The sequence below is a fragment of the Eufriesea mexicana genome, unplaced genomic scaffold, assembly GCF_001483705.2.
Source record: "Eufriesea mexicana isolate 0111107269 unplaced genomic scaffold, ASM148370v2 scaffold620, whole genome shotgun sequence".
NCBI classification, from domain to species: domain Eukaryota; kingdom Metazoa; phylum Arthropoda; class Insecta; order Hymenoptera; family Apidae; genus Eufriesea; species Eufriesea mexicana.
In genome coordinates this window covers 476,023-494,998 of record NW_016908778.1, presented here as the reverse complement: position 1 = coordinate 494,998, position 18,976 = coordinate 476,023, and the positions used below count along the sequence as shown (strand labels likewise).

At 30.4% G+C, this 18,976-nt stretch overlaps 1 protein-coding gene across 1 annotated transcript in view; it reads left to right on the top strand.

The window, feature by feature from the left end:
• Positions 1–18,976, top strand: part of yellow-b (L-dopachrome tautomerase yellow-b) — a 37,513-nt gene that overhangs the window by 9,199 nt on the left and 9,338 nt on the right. Inside the window, exon 2 of the mRNA XM_017898163.1 lies at positions 5,781–6,069. Within this exon, the coding sequence (XP_017753652.1) occupies positions 5,796–6,069 (274 nt within the window). The 5' untranslated portion in view covers positions 5,781–5,795. The remainder of the gene's footprint in view (positions 1–5,780; positions 6,070–18,976) is intronic.

The following is an 18,976-nucleotide window of genomic DNA, read 5'->3' as shown; positions in this document are numbered from 1 at the left end:
TTATTGGTAACGTCTGTGAGTTAAGAAAAAATTTCTTTATCGATAAAATAATTTTATCTATATTTCTGGAATATGACATTTCTAATTTTTGGAATTTTTGCTATTATATTATCTAATTTACAAGCTTTCACACATCTTCCCTACGTGATGCTTAATGACATTAATGATCAACATTATAGTTATATAATATCATTTTTTAGTATTATACTATATATATTATACTATACTATACTATACTATATTATATTATACTATACTATACTATACTATACTATACTATGCTATGCTATGCTATACTATACTATACTATACTATACTATACTATACTATGCCATGCTATGCTATGCTATGCTATACTATACTATACTATATATATTTTTTCTATACTATACTATACTATACTATGCCATGCTATGCTATACTATACTATACTATACTATATATATTTTTTCTATACTATACTATTTTATATTATATTATTATTGCGATTTATATCAAATAAATCACCTTATACAAAGTACCTTTAAATGTCAGACGAATTCGTATAAAAACAGTATAAACATTGTGTATAATCTTTTTTCGTTCGAGGCTTAGTTTTCGAAAAAATTGAGTTTGGAAATGCACGTTCACCCTTTCGATACTAACCTAATCTATAGCGCAGCAAACTAACGAGGATTATAGTCGTCGAGCGATGTCAAAAAAGTCGAAGAATTTTTAAAAGCGTTATTGCTATGCAATGATATCGCTATAAATGATTTATTTTATCAATTTTTTACATTACATACCAAAGCTTAATTAATATGCTCCATATCCGGTAAAATAGTTTTTAGACCGTAGTTTCACCGGTCAGTGACACAGTATTTGCCATAAACTAGCGATTCCGCAAGACTTCTTGCGAGGCACGCACTGTATATTATTTATGCCATGTGAAAGTATCTTCATATGTTTCGATTTGCATTCGTTTCTTCATAAGGCTAAATAACTTCTACCGTAGTATCGAGTAAGAGTAAATTAGAAAGTAATCTTCGCAATTCGAAACGATATTTTTAAAACTTGAGTTATTAATTTTCTTTAATATGGCAATATTGTGTTTTAAAATGTGGAGTTTCACGGAAAATTTTCAATAAATTTTTATGCATTATATTTCAACGAAAAAAGCAAAAATGTCAGAGTATACTTAAAAGTATATAACCTAGCATTTTGTTCGAAAATTTTAATATCCGAACTGTGATTTGAAACTAACCTGTTAGTTTTCTTTCTTCGGATATAGTACTAGATATTCGTATTGAAAAGTTTTGGAATTCTCAAAATTTGAAAATTTTTTTTAATTTCAATGAACTTCGAGATTTTACGCTTTGAAAATCCCATTTCTAATATTAAACGATGTTACTAATTGGAAGAGTACACGTTTCCACCATTTTATCATGACATAACCTTAACTATGCACTAACCTATCAGCTAATCTTGCATTATGATTTAAATCTGAAAAATGATCTATTGAAAAAGTATTTAATTTTAGTTAACCACTGTTAAGTAGTTTTTCTTAATTATTTATTAATAGTATATTGCAAATTAAGTAAAATCTATTTTATTTGTGGTATATTGAAGATTGTCTTTTCAGTGTTTTCAACATCTTCCAACTTACATTGTACTTACACTCATTATTATATTTTATGTAACATCATATTTTACAATGAATTCCAAGGTCTTTTTTCATTTTTCGTATTTTTTACGTTTTATTATAAATAGTTTATCAGAGCCAAGATATCAAATTTGATGTTAATTATAAGGATAATTGATTTTCAGTAATTCAATACTCTATTCGTATATTCACTTGCAAATTGCAATTGAAATACAATTTTCAAGAACTATAGTAATTGATATCCTTTATTGCATAAAGACGTGTATAGAGTATCAAGTAAACAGGTTAGGTTAACCTCAATTTTGAGATCACCAGTGACATCTGCAGTAGTTGTTTCACGATTTAATTTTACTTTCGGAATTAGTTACATTAGGTATATATTTCTACACTGCTCTATTTATTTTGGTATGTCTAGTGAGTCACAAAAGTATTCGTACCCTTCGAATTCCTCACTTGGAACGATTACTGTTCTTTTGCGGTATATGAGTTTCAAGATTCTTATCGGTAGGAATTTATGTATAAGCGATTTTTTCGTTGAAATCAACTCACTTTTTTAATGAAAATTTCTTAAATTATTGGCGATACTGAAAAATGTTTTAAAAAATTAGATAGTTCTAGAGGATACATAACCTAGTGTAAGTTTTTTCTAGATGAATACGTAGGTCAATTTCAGTTTTATACTTATTTACTTTATCTGAAATTTTATATCTTTTGATATATTTTTAATATAATCAATTCGTGATTCTTTGCATAAAAGTTTTAAAGCATTGACAATAAAAAATTATTCTTCTTGGAATTTTAATTTCAAATTCGGTAGTAAAATACATATTTAAGTTGACAATTTTGAATATCAATTTTAAAATATTTTCTAACAAATGATTTTCGATGCATAGCAAATAATTGTTCGTTTTTGGCCAATTATTTTGCGCTTATTAAAGAAAAAAGATATTTATATTTGCAGTATTTGTGGAAAACAAAGTTTTATGTATCACATTTTGTATTAAAAATAATTAAACGCATGCACGATAAATGAATGCATTTTATATTAAAAATTTAAGAAACAAAAGAAAATGAGAATACTGTAATACATTTACGATTATGAGGAAACTTCCTAGTAAAGTATGATTTCAACTTGAAATATCTAAATCTGAAAGTCGGTTTGTTGGAAATTTCCAAGAAAAAATTCGAGTCGTAGGTAAACGAACTTCTACATATTGTTCAACGGTGTATGTACCGTTATATGTACATTACCGAGTGTTTTTGAAGGTACTATACCTCGTAAGGTTACAAGAATTAGCATTAATCATAAAAACATGAAGCAATCGTATTATACAAAATAAATACATCAGTTTTATATATATCGTTTATTTTTTTATTATAATGATTATTTCGAATTAAAATTATTTCTAAATTTAGCCTCTCTATAGTATACATACCTAACAAAAGTTAAAAAATAAAGTAACCGTTTAAAATTTTTGTATATCCTTTATTTCCTGAAATTAAAAATAAAATAAATGAATAATATTGAAATTAAAAATAGAATAAATAAATAATATTTATAATATTTAGGAAATAATATTTGCATCAGTAAACAATCAGTTTTTCTTCGTACATAATGCCTATTTTTAATTTTAATCCATGTATCTGAAAACATGCAAAATATAAAAAATTTGCAAATCATTATTTTTTTTTTAACTTTTGTCAGTGAGGGTATAATATAATATAAATTAGTATATTATAGAAAAATCGTAAAATATCGGAGGAATGTAAATTACGTCAGAAAATGTGATTGAGTTTAAAAAGTAATTCATCGTACATGATTGATTACTTTAATGGTAAAATTTTAATGACGATGTTTAGTTTCATTTGTTACGATAGTTACATAGATTATATTCCTGACTTCGACTGATTAATGGAACCATTTTGATTTTCTAAATTACATTATTAAATGACGAGTTTGACTACCTGCTTATATCCAGGCATAAGGATATAAAGTGGTTGATGAATCATGTTTTCAATATTTTTATATTGATTGGTTAGTTTTTGCAAACTATGACATGGAAGACTGCACAAGTGGTGACTCGTGCTATTGAACAGTTATCTGGAGAATTTCTAGTGCACTGATGTGTTTCTAATGTACTGTCAGGATGGTGAAACGGTTAGCGGTTTGTTTTTCACTATGATTTGTCTGTTATTGGACAAAGTGACGAAAAGTATTAAGGTCATTATATGGCATTTTTGTAATATCGTAGATAGGAAAAGATTTAATATTTTATTTTATTTTATTTTAATTACTTAACTTTATATGGATTTTATTTTTTATTTTTATATAATTATATAATTAAATAGTTTTTATATAATTTATTTTTATTGTAATATGTATATGTAAAGAATTAATTGTTTTGTATAAATGAAATACATATGTGTACACAAGCAATGAAAAATTTGGGGGCATAATATGTTCTGTAGAAACAAAAATTAAAAAAAAGAATGTCAGCTGAGAATTGTATTATTTTTGAAAGCTCCTTAGAAAAAGTTCCAAAAAATGCCAAAAATTGTTATTAAAGTAAAAATTATAAATTTATACCAGAATCAACAGGAGATTTGATATAAACATAAATGGGAAAGTGATTCCAAAATTTGGCTATTATATTTTATATTTAATTATTTTTTTATTTAGATAGCGTTGAAATTCATTTCGTATTCTATTCAATGATTTTATTAATAAAGATAAGGTTAGGATTTTTCTTTAAAATTTGAAACTTTGTCATTATAATTAAATCACAAAAGTTTGTTTACAGAATAAATAAATAGAGCTTTGGTTTCAACTTAACTTCGCATGAAAATTTATCTTAAGCAATACTGTAATATATGTATATTCTAATGAAAGTAGCAAATACTTACAAATACATTTATAGTGGAAAATCATTATTAATCCTTTATAGTGTTATATCTCTTGTAAATTACATATCTCTATATTAAGATATACTATACATATATTTTTAAAATTTTATTTTATCTGCAATTATCGTGGTAATGTTATAATCATTAGTAGCGATATAATTCGTTATAATTATCACGTTTAACTAATAAATATTAACTAATGAATATTCTATATACGATTTAATCTTTAATTATATGTAGCAAAATAAAATGAAATTATAATTTATTATATTAAATATTAAATTAAAAGATAATTTAATTATATGTAGTAAACAAAAGACATTCAAGTTATGAAGGTCGCCTTTACTTATGTGAATTCTCATTTATCGTTTTTTTTCTTTTTTTTTTAATGCTGGCGTAAATTCACGTTATGTATGATTCATTTTAATTTCCATGTCTTTAAAGAACAATTTCTCACAAATCAATTGGAAGAAAAAATTTGTTGCGATTAATTTTTTAATTGTATTAATGCTAATGTTAATGATATATTATAGAACAAAATGTTTAAGAAATAGTTTTAAAATATTATAATTTAATTATAGTTTTATAAAATTTTTTAGCTTCTTATATAGTTAACTGATTATAAGAGACGTGAATTATTTGTATTTGCAATTTATAATAATAATTTCTCACACTTTGTTAGTCTATACAGTCTCAATTTAATATTAAATCTATCGAATTGCAGTTATTTAAAAGCCTAGACTCTAAAGATATTTAATCTTTAAAGGTTAACTTTTTATACATATATATCATTAAATTACAATATCCATATTAACAATAACTGAAGAATATCATTTCAATATTCGCTTATTTGTACAAATAAAATTGTTTTGCGAAAAGAATGATTTCGTTTGAAAGATAAAAATCAAAGACAAAATTTTGAAAGTAGCGAGCAAATTTATGTAAAGTAAATTCTATTTAGAATGTTTATAAATGTACATAAAGAAATTTTGGATGTTTTATGTAACTTTGCGAACTTTCGTTGCACGTGTGTTAATCATTTTTAATGACTCGATGACATTACGCATAATATAATTACCCTTCGTATTTAATAAAAGTTTCCAATTTCTGTTTTTGTATTTTACATTATTAATTCTTATTGCAAATCACATTGTTAGTTACACTATTCATTCATTCAATGTCAATTTATAATATCGAAATACCAAAGATCACTGATTCTGTATTTTAATTCCAGAGTGAGGAAATCAACATGAAAATCAGATCGATTCTGTATCTCTCCAACATTCTACTTCAATGCTATCTTTGGATAATCGTTACTGCTGACGATGGACTTCGTGTAGCTTTCCAGTGGAAACAACTTGATTACGAATGGCCAAGCAACGACACTAAGCTTCTCTTCCCAGGATACAAGCAAGAGGATAACCTTCCCCTTGGCCTTGAGATTACGAGTACCAGGATCTTTGTTACTGTGCCGAGATGGAGGCGTGGTGTCGTTGCTAGCTTGAATTATTTTAACATAAACGGTAAGTATTATCGTTATATTGCATCGCATACATCTTAGCAATCCTTTTATTAACGATTAACAAATTTAAATCAGATTCATGATGCAAGCATCATAATAGCATCATGATAGCATTGGCTATTTATAGTTATTTTCTATATAATATGATATTTTTTGATAGCTATTCTTTTTCTTAATTGTATATTTATTTTGTTTAACACTAAATTTCCCACGAACAGTCCAATGACCGATGGAAGAAAGTATGAAAGAAGAATCTTTAAAAAAATAGAATAAGAGAAAATATTGAAAAATTGATTATATGGATGGTTTATTTTGAAAGTGTAGGTCCATTTTTATTTAAAGAAAAACAGATGAGATATCACATAATTTATGCTTAATTTAGTGTAAACTTTTTATTTATAACTAGTTAGTACTTGATATCTTAGAAAAATGCCAATGCTTTGTTCAATTTAAAATTGGCTGATAAAAGAAATTGCGTAGCCATTGATTATGAAAGTGATGTAAGTCCAATTTTCATAGGATTATTACGTTATAAAAACATAATAAATTTATTTTACAAGAAATGAAACGAGAAAATTTAGTTTCAACAAAAAATCTACAAAACACAATTAAAAACAGATAAGAAGAAACATTAATGGAGAAAAGGTAAATTGGTTGGAAGTATGTTGGATAAAGTTTTGCAAAAGTACATCGTACACTATTTTATGTGAAACATCAATGGAGAACATAGAATTTAAGGCTTTAGATTTATCACCTACATGTCGGAGAAGACCGCCAAAATTTGAAAAAAATCGCTCTAGCGCCTTTCTATCACGATCCTAGGCGTATTACATACGAAAAATATAAGAATATGGAGCAGTTATTACCTTATATACCTCCTGTGCATCATGAATTTTCAAAACACTGCCACACGAAGAGCGTAAATAAATAATACCAATATCTTACGTTAAGTTTAACGATATATAAATATAATTAACATTCAAAATAAAAGATGCTACTCCTATTTTATTTCTTGTTATTATTTATAAACAGAATTGGATTTATACGAAATATATTTTAAGTGATATTTAATTTTTCAAAATTGAAGTTAAATGATTTTTATAATTGACTAATTATGAAAGTGGTGTAAATCCATTTGCAGTCCCTAAATATACATTATTTTAGTTAAATTCGCTTTAAAGAAATTTATATAATCAAATTACATATTGATAAATTAGTAGAAACATTGCTAGACCTGACGTAATTAATTTTTTAATTGGCAAATATGCTAGCCTTTAATTTTCTCGAAACAACAGAAAATGGACTTGCACCACTTTCAAAATAAACGTTCAATATATAAATATACTAACAGAGAAATCACATAGTCGAGTGATCAAAGGGATGATATTGAATACAAAAATCAAAATCAAAGGTTTAAAAATAGTCACTTAAGCCGTGGTAGGTTTAGTCTTAATATATATTTTTAGTTATTTTGGTTTTATTTTATTTATTTATTGTCAATGTTTCCAAGTTTCTCTTTGTTTTCCAATAGTAATCTAGGCATCATCGTTCCTTCGAAATTCTATAAGAAATCATATGAAACTAATGCTATTTTAAGTTTTCCTCAAATTGGTTGACTCGTGCATTTCCACGATGTAATTAAATTAAAAACAATTAATCGTTTAACACGTTATGTGTCCAGCCCGTTTTGCTTGCCGTTCCGTTCAGGCCCATACTCGGCCGTTAAGTGGCTCACTGGCGGCAGGCCAAGTGTTCATAAAATTCGGAGATACCGTACTAATTGTTATAACAGGAATTCCCAAACGTTAGGTCCAAAGATGACGAAGAATTTAACACCAAAAGTTAGCACCTTTTGGTCCTAATTTGGGTTGCTCCCTGAGGACCGGCCGGTCCCGAACGGAAAGTCTGGTGCCGGTCCCTGGAGACCGGCGTAGCACTTAACGCGTTAACTCACTAGCGCCACCACGGTCCATATCTCCAATAAATGTAACTTATATATCGTGTGTATATTTGAATTATTTTCTAATTTTACTAATATATTCTTCGGATTTTCTCCTTGCTGCACTTACCTTATCGTTTTAAATATTTCACTTGTTGTAATATATATATTTCATTTCATTTCGTACATATTTCAGTTGTTGAACGTAGTGAATGTAATATAATGTAATATAATTTCCATAATTTTTACGTTTCACATAACCACAACTTCATTATTTTAATAACTTTTCCGAAGCATTAAGAAATTCCCAAACATTAGGTCCAAAGATGGCGAAAAATTTAACACCAAAAGTTAATACCTTTTGGTCCCTGAGGACAGGCGAGGCACTTAACGTGTTAACCCTTTGCACTCGACGAATTTTTGCCTAGAGAAGAGTAGAAAATCAAAGATACTCTAATAAAAAACTGACGATACTTTTTTGAGCAGTAGATAAGGAATTATAAAATAACAGAATTGTAGAATTATTTGATTTCGATACCTCGCACACTGTTACATTACATTAAATTTGATATATTAATTAATATCGATCTTCCAAATTTTATGAAATGGTGAATGAAGCTCACCTCTCGAGTGCAAAGGGTTAATGTACTTTGTCGATGTTTCGAATCATATCATTTTCTCGTTGATTAACCCTCGACGCTCCAAGTGTGCCTCTCAGGCACCACCGATGTGCGGCACCCTATTCCAAATGTATTTTTGAAAATTTATTTTTTACATTACTTCTGAGATGAATAAAGATTGTTCTGAATGACTTTAATATTATTATTTACACGAAATTGTAGCATTTAAAATCTGACACTTAAAAACTTGTAAATCGAAGTATAATGAGAATAAATTAGTGTTGCCGGTCGATATTCAGAATCAAAAGTCGGAGCGTTAAGGGTTAATATTCACTGAGAAGAAGGTATTTACCAGGGAGTTGATCTAATTACTACATAATGGATCCATCTTTTCTCAAACAATTGCAGATATTAGGTACATGAATTTTTCTTATTCGTGGAAATTTTTGAACCCAAAAATCGAATCGTATAAGACAGCGTGAGGAAAATGACGAACACTTCGAAACCAAGTGAGATAGAGCGAAACAAAGGAATAACGTAAATACAGGATTTATATTAGTGACGTAAGATAAAAAAAATATCGATGTAACTTACTGTAGTATAATATCTGCTGACCTCTGTCGACGTAACTTATCTTGGTAAGATCTCTACGAATCTTTTTTACTTCTACGCAATGCATGAGACGTTAGGAGAATACAATGGAATAAGAGACTTCGTAGATCGAGAAAATGAAATTCAAAACAGCAATTATACAAATAGGATTCAAATTAACATTCAAGTCAATCCAAGGATACGACTCGAAAGTTTAGACTATAGCTCTAGCTGTTAATAATCGTTTGAAAATATAAGTTAAGCAAGTTCAAATGGGTACTATAGAATTAAACGAATTTAATTTTTTACAGTCAAATTTACTGCAATTGCTTAAATTAGAATTTGAAATAAAAACAGTAAAATGTTTAAGCAATGCAATAGGTAACAGTTATGTATAGTTATGCATAGGAAATTAGAATTTAGAAACCAAGTTGAAAGTGAGTTACATGTATGAAAAAAAGTTTTTTAAATTTTACACTCCATAATATAATATATTTCGAAATCACTGAAATCGATGACATATCCTCTAATTTAAATAATTACCACACCAAAAAATTAATTAAAGGTAGCTAATTTTAGATTTGACTGTTAACGAAAAATGTTTAAAGGTTTTAAAAAGGTGTTTCTAAGGGTGTTTCTACAGGTTTTAAACAGTTCGAAACGTATATTTATTTATATATGGAAATAATGAGAAAATTATAAAAAATAATTTTTTAATAAACTTAACCTTGAAATATAATGAATTAGGGATATTCTTTGATTGGATGTTTGCTATGCAAGCTGGTCATAAAATTCTTATAAATATTCGGACAATTAAAATCTATTAATTAGTGTAAAGCTAAACTCCATTCAGCCAAGATTAAATCTTAGCGAGTTAAAAGCTGAAAATTAATATATATAATATTAGTAAATTAGTAAATATAGTAAGAACTAAAGTCCAAAACATTAGAAGCCAAAATACCGATTAAATCTCAATCTATATCGTAAGAACAAGAAAACCATCGATTCACCTAAATGAACAATTTGTACTCCAGCAGTATTTGTTTATTAAGAAATTTAATCATATTCAAGTCGTCGCATTGTACCTCAACCTTAACCTCAAAAAGAGACGAAACGATAGATGTAACATCAGTTTATGACAAACATATCTGTTGAATTTTTAAAAATTAATTTATTAATTAGATGAATTTTGCAGTTGATAATATTTCCGAATTATTTTTATTTTTTATAACCTTGTCATCGCTTTACTGATGAATAATTATCCGTTTTTAATTCTTTAAAACGTGTAGAAACATATCCTGTAAACATTTTTTGTTGCCAGCCAAGTAAAAAATTGGCCCAAATTTTGACTAATCTCCTTTCAAATTCGTTTCCCGGAACAGATTAAGATTTTTATTTGTCATTTACACGTGTTTAATATTTTTCTAATAAACTTTAAAAATATGGATATAATGCTCATTTTGATAAGGAAAAATAAAAATTATGAAAATTAACTTTTTATGTAATAATATAATAATCTTGAGGAAAATTTCTTAGGCTTCGATCACTCTAGTCATGAAGTATTTGAGTATTAGTGACGAATTTAAATTTATTGAAAAGTTATTAAAATAATGAAGTTGTGGTTATGTGGAACGTAAAAATTATGGAAATTACATTACATTATATTACATTCACTACGTTCAACAACTGAAATATGTACGAAATGAAATGAAATATATATATTACAACAAGTGAAATATTTAAAACGATAAGGTAAGTGCAGCAAGGAGAAAATCCGAAGAATATATTAGTAAAATTAGAAAATAATTCAACTATACACACGATATATAAGTTACATTTATTGGAGATATGGACCGTGGTGGCGCTAGTGAGTTAACGTGTTAACTGCTACGCCGGTCTCCAGGGACCAGCGCTAGATTTTCTGTTCGGGCCTAGCCCGTCCTCAGGGTCCGACCCAAACTAGGACAAAAGGTGCTAACTTTTGGTGTTAGATTTTTCGCCATCTTTGGACCTAACGTTTGGAAATTCTTGTTATAACAATTGGTACAGTATCTCCGAGTTTTATGAATATTTTGCCCGTTGCCGGTGGCCCACTTGATGGCAAGCAAACTGGTCTGCACACTTAACGTGTTAAATGGAAAATTTTAAAGCAGCCATCCTCAACGAAAGACAAATCACATGAAAAATTCTATTTTTTTAATTAGTGATTTTTTTCACTAGTATTATATTCTTATTATAATTTATACAATAATTTTATGATTCACTTGTGCTACATATTTATAATAAATGTATCGTAAATATTATACATATCGCTGAATTATTTTCTAATTTTACATATACAATTTTAAGAGCTTCTTCTTTCTATGTACATAATTATTGTTTCAAATATTTAAGTGTAACAGACATATATCACTTTTTAAAAACAGTACATGTAAACATTCGATTATTTTCAGATATGAGTATAGATATGTAATAGCTTTGTAGGAAAATTGCTTGGATATTCAGAATTCTAATTTTGAAATATTTGAGTAGAAGTGAAGAATTTATATCTATTAAAAAGTCATTAAAATAGTATGGCTGTAAGTACACTCTGCAACGTTTATTAATAAGTATGACAGTTGGTGGAGAATGACCTGGTATGATGCAACCAAGTGATGTGACCCAAAATAATGCAATAGAGGATTTATAGATATAAGCAATTAATAATTTCTGACAAAGACGAGAATTATTTATTTGGAACATATGGCTGCCTCAAAAAATTTTTATTAATAAACACGATATTTGTAATATTATTGCGGATTTCTTTTACAATTGAGTTAAAAGTTATTAATTAAGTTAAAAGTTACCAAAGATTTGTAATCAATACCTTGCGTTTAACAGACCTTGGCACGTTGTTAATACAAGAGTAGTTGTGTGATAAAATAAATTTCAATAATGTCATTAACAGCTTTGTTAACAGAAAAGCAAAAAGAATAATATTGCAGAATGTTAAAATAATAATATATGTCGTTTTGATTTTTTATAATATTAATACAGGGTGTCACAAAAAAACGTATACACACTTTAATACCATATTCTTTCTAATTTATTTTTTCTTTTCTAGGTACAATCCATTTAAAATAATGGCTGATTTTAGACTAGACTTTGAAAAACGTAATAAAAAGATAACTCTTTTGCATATACGTAATAATAATATACGCAAGAAAAAAAAAAAACTGTTTTTATAATCACGCAAATTGTGTATACATTTTTTTGGGACACCCTGTATAGTGCAAATGGCGACAAACCGAGGGATCAAATATTTGAATTAACAATAATGGCAATTATAGTGTATAGTACCTACAGGTATTTAAGGAATACGTTATTCGAAAGACATGAAAAACGTGCAAACGTATTTTCTGAAGCGAATTCTACGCGTGGCAAGGAGACGCCAGAATGCAAGATTCGATTAAACATGCTAAAACACTGAAATATTAAAAAGTGGAATAGGATTCCTGTAAAAAGTAACAAACATGAGAGAACAAAGATACCCGATATAATGCTATGAAAAAACTAAAAGTGTTAAACAGAAAGTTATCAAAAGAATTGGGTTACGCAGATGACAAAAAAAAAAGGATTTAAACAAAAATAACAGAGTTATGGAGCCAGGAAATTAAGGAAATAGTGATGGAATCATAACTGAGTAGAAGAGAAGTTCTACAAAGAAGGTGAAAATAGATTTAGGAGATATAGTAGAATATAGTGAAATATAAACTCAGCGCAGAATTTGAAAGTACCATTAGTAAATAAAAGAATATTACCATAAAGAAGATTGACAGGATTGAAAAAGTGGATAATTAACTCTTTGCTGTCATATGCCGAGTTTACTTGCGAGTGAATCACCTTGTATGAAGACTTTCGATACTTTCAAGACTTTCAAGACTAATCGAGACCAATCAAAACCTCAATCAAGACATCGAATCGTGTTCGATGAGATTCCACTTTCCCGCCAGAGATTCAAAGGAATTTAAAATGCTTCAAATGTCATCAATAGCTGTAGGGTTGTCGTAAGCAATTAACCCGCGACTGTAATGCTGGTGTTCAATTTGTGGCAAGGACTTGATCTGCGTAAGGTTACGTAGAACGTTTATGGTTGGGAAAACAGAAGCGACTGATGATGCCTGGCGACTTGTTGTCGTCTAACTATCGGATGTCGAAAGAGAGACCGTTTAAAAGAATGCATGGGAATATTTGTGGGATTGATGAACAGCTTGTCGTTGCATTGTCTAAAAAGTACTTTGGTAAGAACACTAAAGAATACTTTGGTAAGAACATTAAAGAGTACTTTGGTAAGAACACTAAAGAGTATTTTCGCAAGAGTACTAAAGAGTGCTAAAGAGTAGTTTAGTAAGAGCACCATAGAGTACTTTAGTAAGAGCACTAAATACTACTTTAGTACGAGTACTAAAAAGTACTTCCGCGAGTGCATTAAAAGTACTACCACAAAAGTACTAAAAGTACTTCCACAAAAGCACTAAATGCACCTCTGCAAGGGTACTAAAAGTACTTTCGCAAGGGTACTAAATAGTACTTCAGTAAGAGTACTAAATAGTACTTTAGTAAGAGTACTAAATAGTACTTTAGTAAGAGTACTAAATAGTACTTTAGTAAGAGTACTAAAGAGTACTTTGTTCCTAGAGTGTCTACGAAGTTGGGTAGTATGTGATTTTCTGGTAACAGGTATATCTGACTTCATGGTACTTATCCTAGAGTCTTGCTAGACTGAATATCGAGAAAGTCTTATATAACCGTCACAGTTGTCGGTCTTGTTTATTACGTTTATTACCTTTTAGGAAGGATTGACTGCCCTGGCGATCAGGAGCTCATTTTTTAAACATGAGTGCTCGATCGTCCATTTGCTTTGCTGAGAGTACGCGTCGCGAAACGTTCTCCATGGCTCTAATCTTTCTAGAACCGCGATTCCCGACACGTATACCCGCGCCTTGGCATGCGTATATCCCCAATCGTCCTTGTGCTTTGCTGCGGGTACGATCGAGAAACGTTTTCGATGGCTATAATCTTTTTATAGCCATGTTCCGCGGCACGCACCCTCGCGCGATTTGCGATTGGCTATCGAACGTTCTCGGTGTTTCCAGGTCGTTACACCTTATTATCTTATCTTATTATCCAGAGTATCTAACAGCTGCAGAGTATGCCGAGAATAAGAACTTTACATTTCAAAGCAAACTGTTGTAGACGTCTTATTATTGATCTGGTTAGTCAGTTACCTTTGATATCTTTCAATTATCTTTGATATTGTTAAGAAATAAACAGCATTATGGTTTTACACCTGAATGTCTTTATTCGTATAATAACATTCAATTACAGCATAACTTAGTTTCTAGCATGTGATTCTTTCTGAACTATACTCTTACTACTACAGTTGCTTCCACTCGTATTCGTACAACATACCGGTGTATAGTATAAATGAAAAAAATTGCATTTTTTATTAATCATTTTTATTTATTTCTATGAAATATCCAATATTACAGTGCACCACTTCTACCGACAAACATTTATTCTTTTTTTCATTAAAAATATAGAAAAAAACGAAAACAATGTAACTCGCCATAAAGGCTATCTCTCAGTTATATTCGTACATGCAAAATTAAGCATTGTATTAACAAATGCAATGAATTAATATTTTGTTCGATGACTTTTGCGACATTACTTCTATTAGTCGATTGGGCATGGATTTAACTAATTTTTCTGTTATGTCGGTAGTAATATTATTCCTTTCGATTAGTAACTATTCTTTAATCCTTTGAGTCCCAAGCAGCGCTTGAGGCTTTCGGAAGAACACGATCGAAAAACCCTGAACAGCGCGATAACGCTTGCCTTAATCGAGTGCGGAGAAGTGCAAACGGCGCGATAGCGCTTGTTTAATTTTATGTCGAAAAATTCCAATCGTCGCAATAGCGCTTGTTGGTACTATGTGACGTACATGCATCAGCAAAGTTGAGCGCTATCGCGCTGCTTGGAACACGATTAAGCTGCTTTACATTTACCTGGGTTTACATTCAGCTGGGTAGTCTTTACATATCTGCATTTCTGGCTTTTAATTCTGCCCACATATTTTCGATCGGATTTATGTCCGGACTCTGTGGAGGGGTTTCCATTACCTTAAGCCAGATGTTTAAAAGTCATTGTTGAGTTGCATATGTATTGTGCTTCGGATCATTGTTTCGATAAAAATTAAAATCGTTACGAATATACAAACGATTTTCGCGAAATCATGGTATATAATTATACATGTAGGATCGAATTTTGGGTGGATTGACTTAAGATAGTATTGATGGCTTCTTAATAGAATAAAATAAGTTTATAAATAGAATGATGGCGGCTGGCTACGAAACAAGAGAGAGATTCGCTACGGGTACGCTCTTTCGATCTTTCTTAGACCAACCTGTTAGGCTTATTTGGGCTTCTTACACACACTCTTCAAGATTGCAAAAAGACTAGCTTAAAACCTTTTAACCCATTTGCATCATGGCTCTACTTAAGGTGCCATGGCTCTACTTACTCATAATGGCAGTTAAAAGGACTTTCACAATAAAAGTAAAATTTGTTAAGAATATAATGAACCGATGTAGATGACATGCTCGCAATAGGGATCAAACGTGATCTATGGCGTATGAAGAATATTCAGTAACTGGTAATGGAAAAAGTCAGCTCGCGGATTATTCCGCGCTCGGTGATAGGTGACAGTCGTAGCTCGCGGAATATTCCGCGCTCGGTGATAAACGACAGTCGTGGCTCGCGGAATATTCCGCGCTTGGATACAAATGGGTTAAAGACTGACTCGCCCGCGCCCTTGCACCCTTTTGCACTATTCATTCTGTCCTCTTCCATACCTAGGCTCCGAACGCATCCCTAAACTTTCATTCGACTCTATCATAAATATTCTGTGCAATTCATCATGCACGCGATCACTTTCGTTCTAACCTCAAATACTCTTGACATTTTTTCAGAGCCGTACTCATTCCAATCTTACATATATATATCAGAATCACATTAGATGTTGATACTATTGGTAAATTACAAATGTATATTCATACATTTCTCCCACTCGACATTATTTAAAATTGTCGAAAGTCTTATTCTATTCTGCAACGTATATAGGGTGGACCACTTCGATAGCGTTCGTTTTTAGTAAACTGATTTCTTCTATCCTCAGTAGTACAGTCAACGTGACAAAACTCAAGTGTCATTATCTTTTCGTTATTCTCTCACATCCAACCATTTGCAAGAAAATAATTTTTTCCTGCTTTTCAATAACTAAATAATTGAAGATAATCCTGGTGCTCGCGTTACATAATCTACCCTGTATATTACACAAGTGTTTTCAATAGACGTGTAAGTACACAACGGATTTTCGTCGTACCTCATACACATCGACAGGTAGGTTGCACGTTTGTGTGGACCTCTTTCATTGCCTTTAAATCAAGAGTTCTTGAAATAGATTCCACATATTACGGGACACCCTATGTATTTTATGACTTACAGTAATTGACATTAGTAAATTGCAAATGTTTTTACAAGCGTTACATAAAATTCTCAACTAGAATTTCAAAATCGTCTTTGAACTTCACTGAATCGCAGTAATGGTTCTAGCAGTTTCATCTCGCATAGTGATTTTCATAAATTTCTCGTGATTCGTTCTAACGCTATTGCCGTATATCTTTTACGTATGCTTAATGTCCATGTGATTTACTGTGCGAGTTGCTGTCAAATCAGGATGTACTTAGTGCAATCCATCATTCAATTAGAGAAAAGTCTTACAGTACTAACTGTTCTGAGTTCGTCGTTATTTCTTGGACTGGACATAACGCGATATGAAGTAGTCGTCAAACTTGAAAAACTTTGTATGCATCGAGATACTGATTTTATTATCTATAATAAGTGCGAAAGCTATTCGCTCAGTCGAAAATATGATAAAAAATAAATTAAATAATGAAACAATAAAAATTTTTTGAAATTTCTTAAATCTGAAAATACATAATTTAGAAAGTAATATATGTTAGAGTGGTAATCGTGCTTCGGTGCCTAGTGGCATCGGTTCGGTGTGTTGGTGTGCGTGTGGAGGGGGAGTGAGTGAGGAGTGTATGAGAATGGGATAGCCACGTGCTCGTGTATGCCTGGTACTGGAGCTGGAAGTGTGTGATATAAAAAGGCCAAAGAATTGTTTTTTGTTTGTTCTTTCTGTTTATTTAAGTTACTTTTCGCTTTCTTTTCTTTTAATAAATGTTTTTACTTAATAAGTTGCGGTGTACTTAGTTATTCGAAAACCTAACCTCAAACAATATAGAAATTGGGATTTATAATTACGGAAAAACAATTTATTACGATTTCTTTCTTTTTCTTATCGTTATAAAATTATTCGTATATTTTACTCAAATTATTTTCTCAACATCATTAATTATTAACCCCTTGTGCTGGATGATTTTTTCGCTAAAGAAAGATACGAGTTGAAAAATTTTCTACTGTAAGGCTGATGATATTCTTGGAGTAGTAAATAAAAAATTGTATAATAATTAACACGCAGAATTATTTGACTTCGATACCTTGCGCATTGTTACATTATTTTTAATTTGATATATTAATTAATATCGAGCTTCGGAATTTTATCAAATGGCGACTGAAGGGCGCCTCTCGAGTGCAAAAGGTTAAGATATTCTATAACCAAATGTATCTAAACGCAATTTTTAAACATATAATCGTCTATGATGATTATATGCTTACTGAAAATATAATTATTGTGGGATTTTCTATATTAACCCTATGCAGACCCCAAATCTGCGTGTTTAATAAAGAACAACTCTCTTTAATAACAAAACAAGTTTATTTAATTGACATAATACACCAGGTTCCTCTCAATTATACACTCAACGTCTAGACTACACACACTCTATTTTCCATTACACCCCATCTGCCTGCCTCGCGCCCTTGCATACCTATTTAAAGCCAGATCTATGTATTCTATACAAACACTTTCTCTCTCAATCATTCTACAGACATTCCGACAAAAGTATTTGCTGCTATCATTTGTTCTTTCCGCGTCAAACGCCCAAGTCGGACCTAATATCGCCGTTCGCTACTCCTTGCTTTTTAATAACTCTCTCTCTCTCTCTCTCTACAGAACTGTTCTCAAGACTTCACGCCCTTGTACCCTTATTTTAACCATACGCTCTATCCTCTTTCATACTTATGCTCTTTGTTTCAATCACGCTTTTCTCACGCACTTTTCACAGCCGTGCCCTCAGTGGGTCACGTAGCCTAAACACTCAGAAGCATTTCTAGCTACTCTTCACTTGCAATCGATACTTTCATAGATACCCCATTCATACGATCCTTGCGCACGGTCACTCATCCTTTCGCACGCACTCCAGATAACACCCTGAACGCTCGAGCCAAACCCAAGACCGCTGTTTATTATCCACTATTTTCGGGGAAGGGACCAAGCGTTATACATAGACAAGTCATACATAGACACGAGGTGGAAATTCTGCGATACTACAGTTTTATTTAATAAATTTATATGGAGTTATTATAACAAATTATAAACAAAATGATACCCTATTTTCACGTCACAAAAATATTCGGACACTTGGCATAAATAACATTATATAACCCTAATTTATTTATATAAACACATTTTTTAATATTTTGTCGCATAGCCTCTTTGTTTCAATACGTGCCTCAATCTGTTGGGCATATTA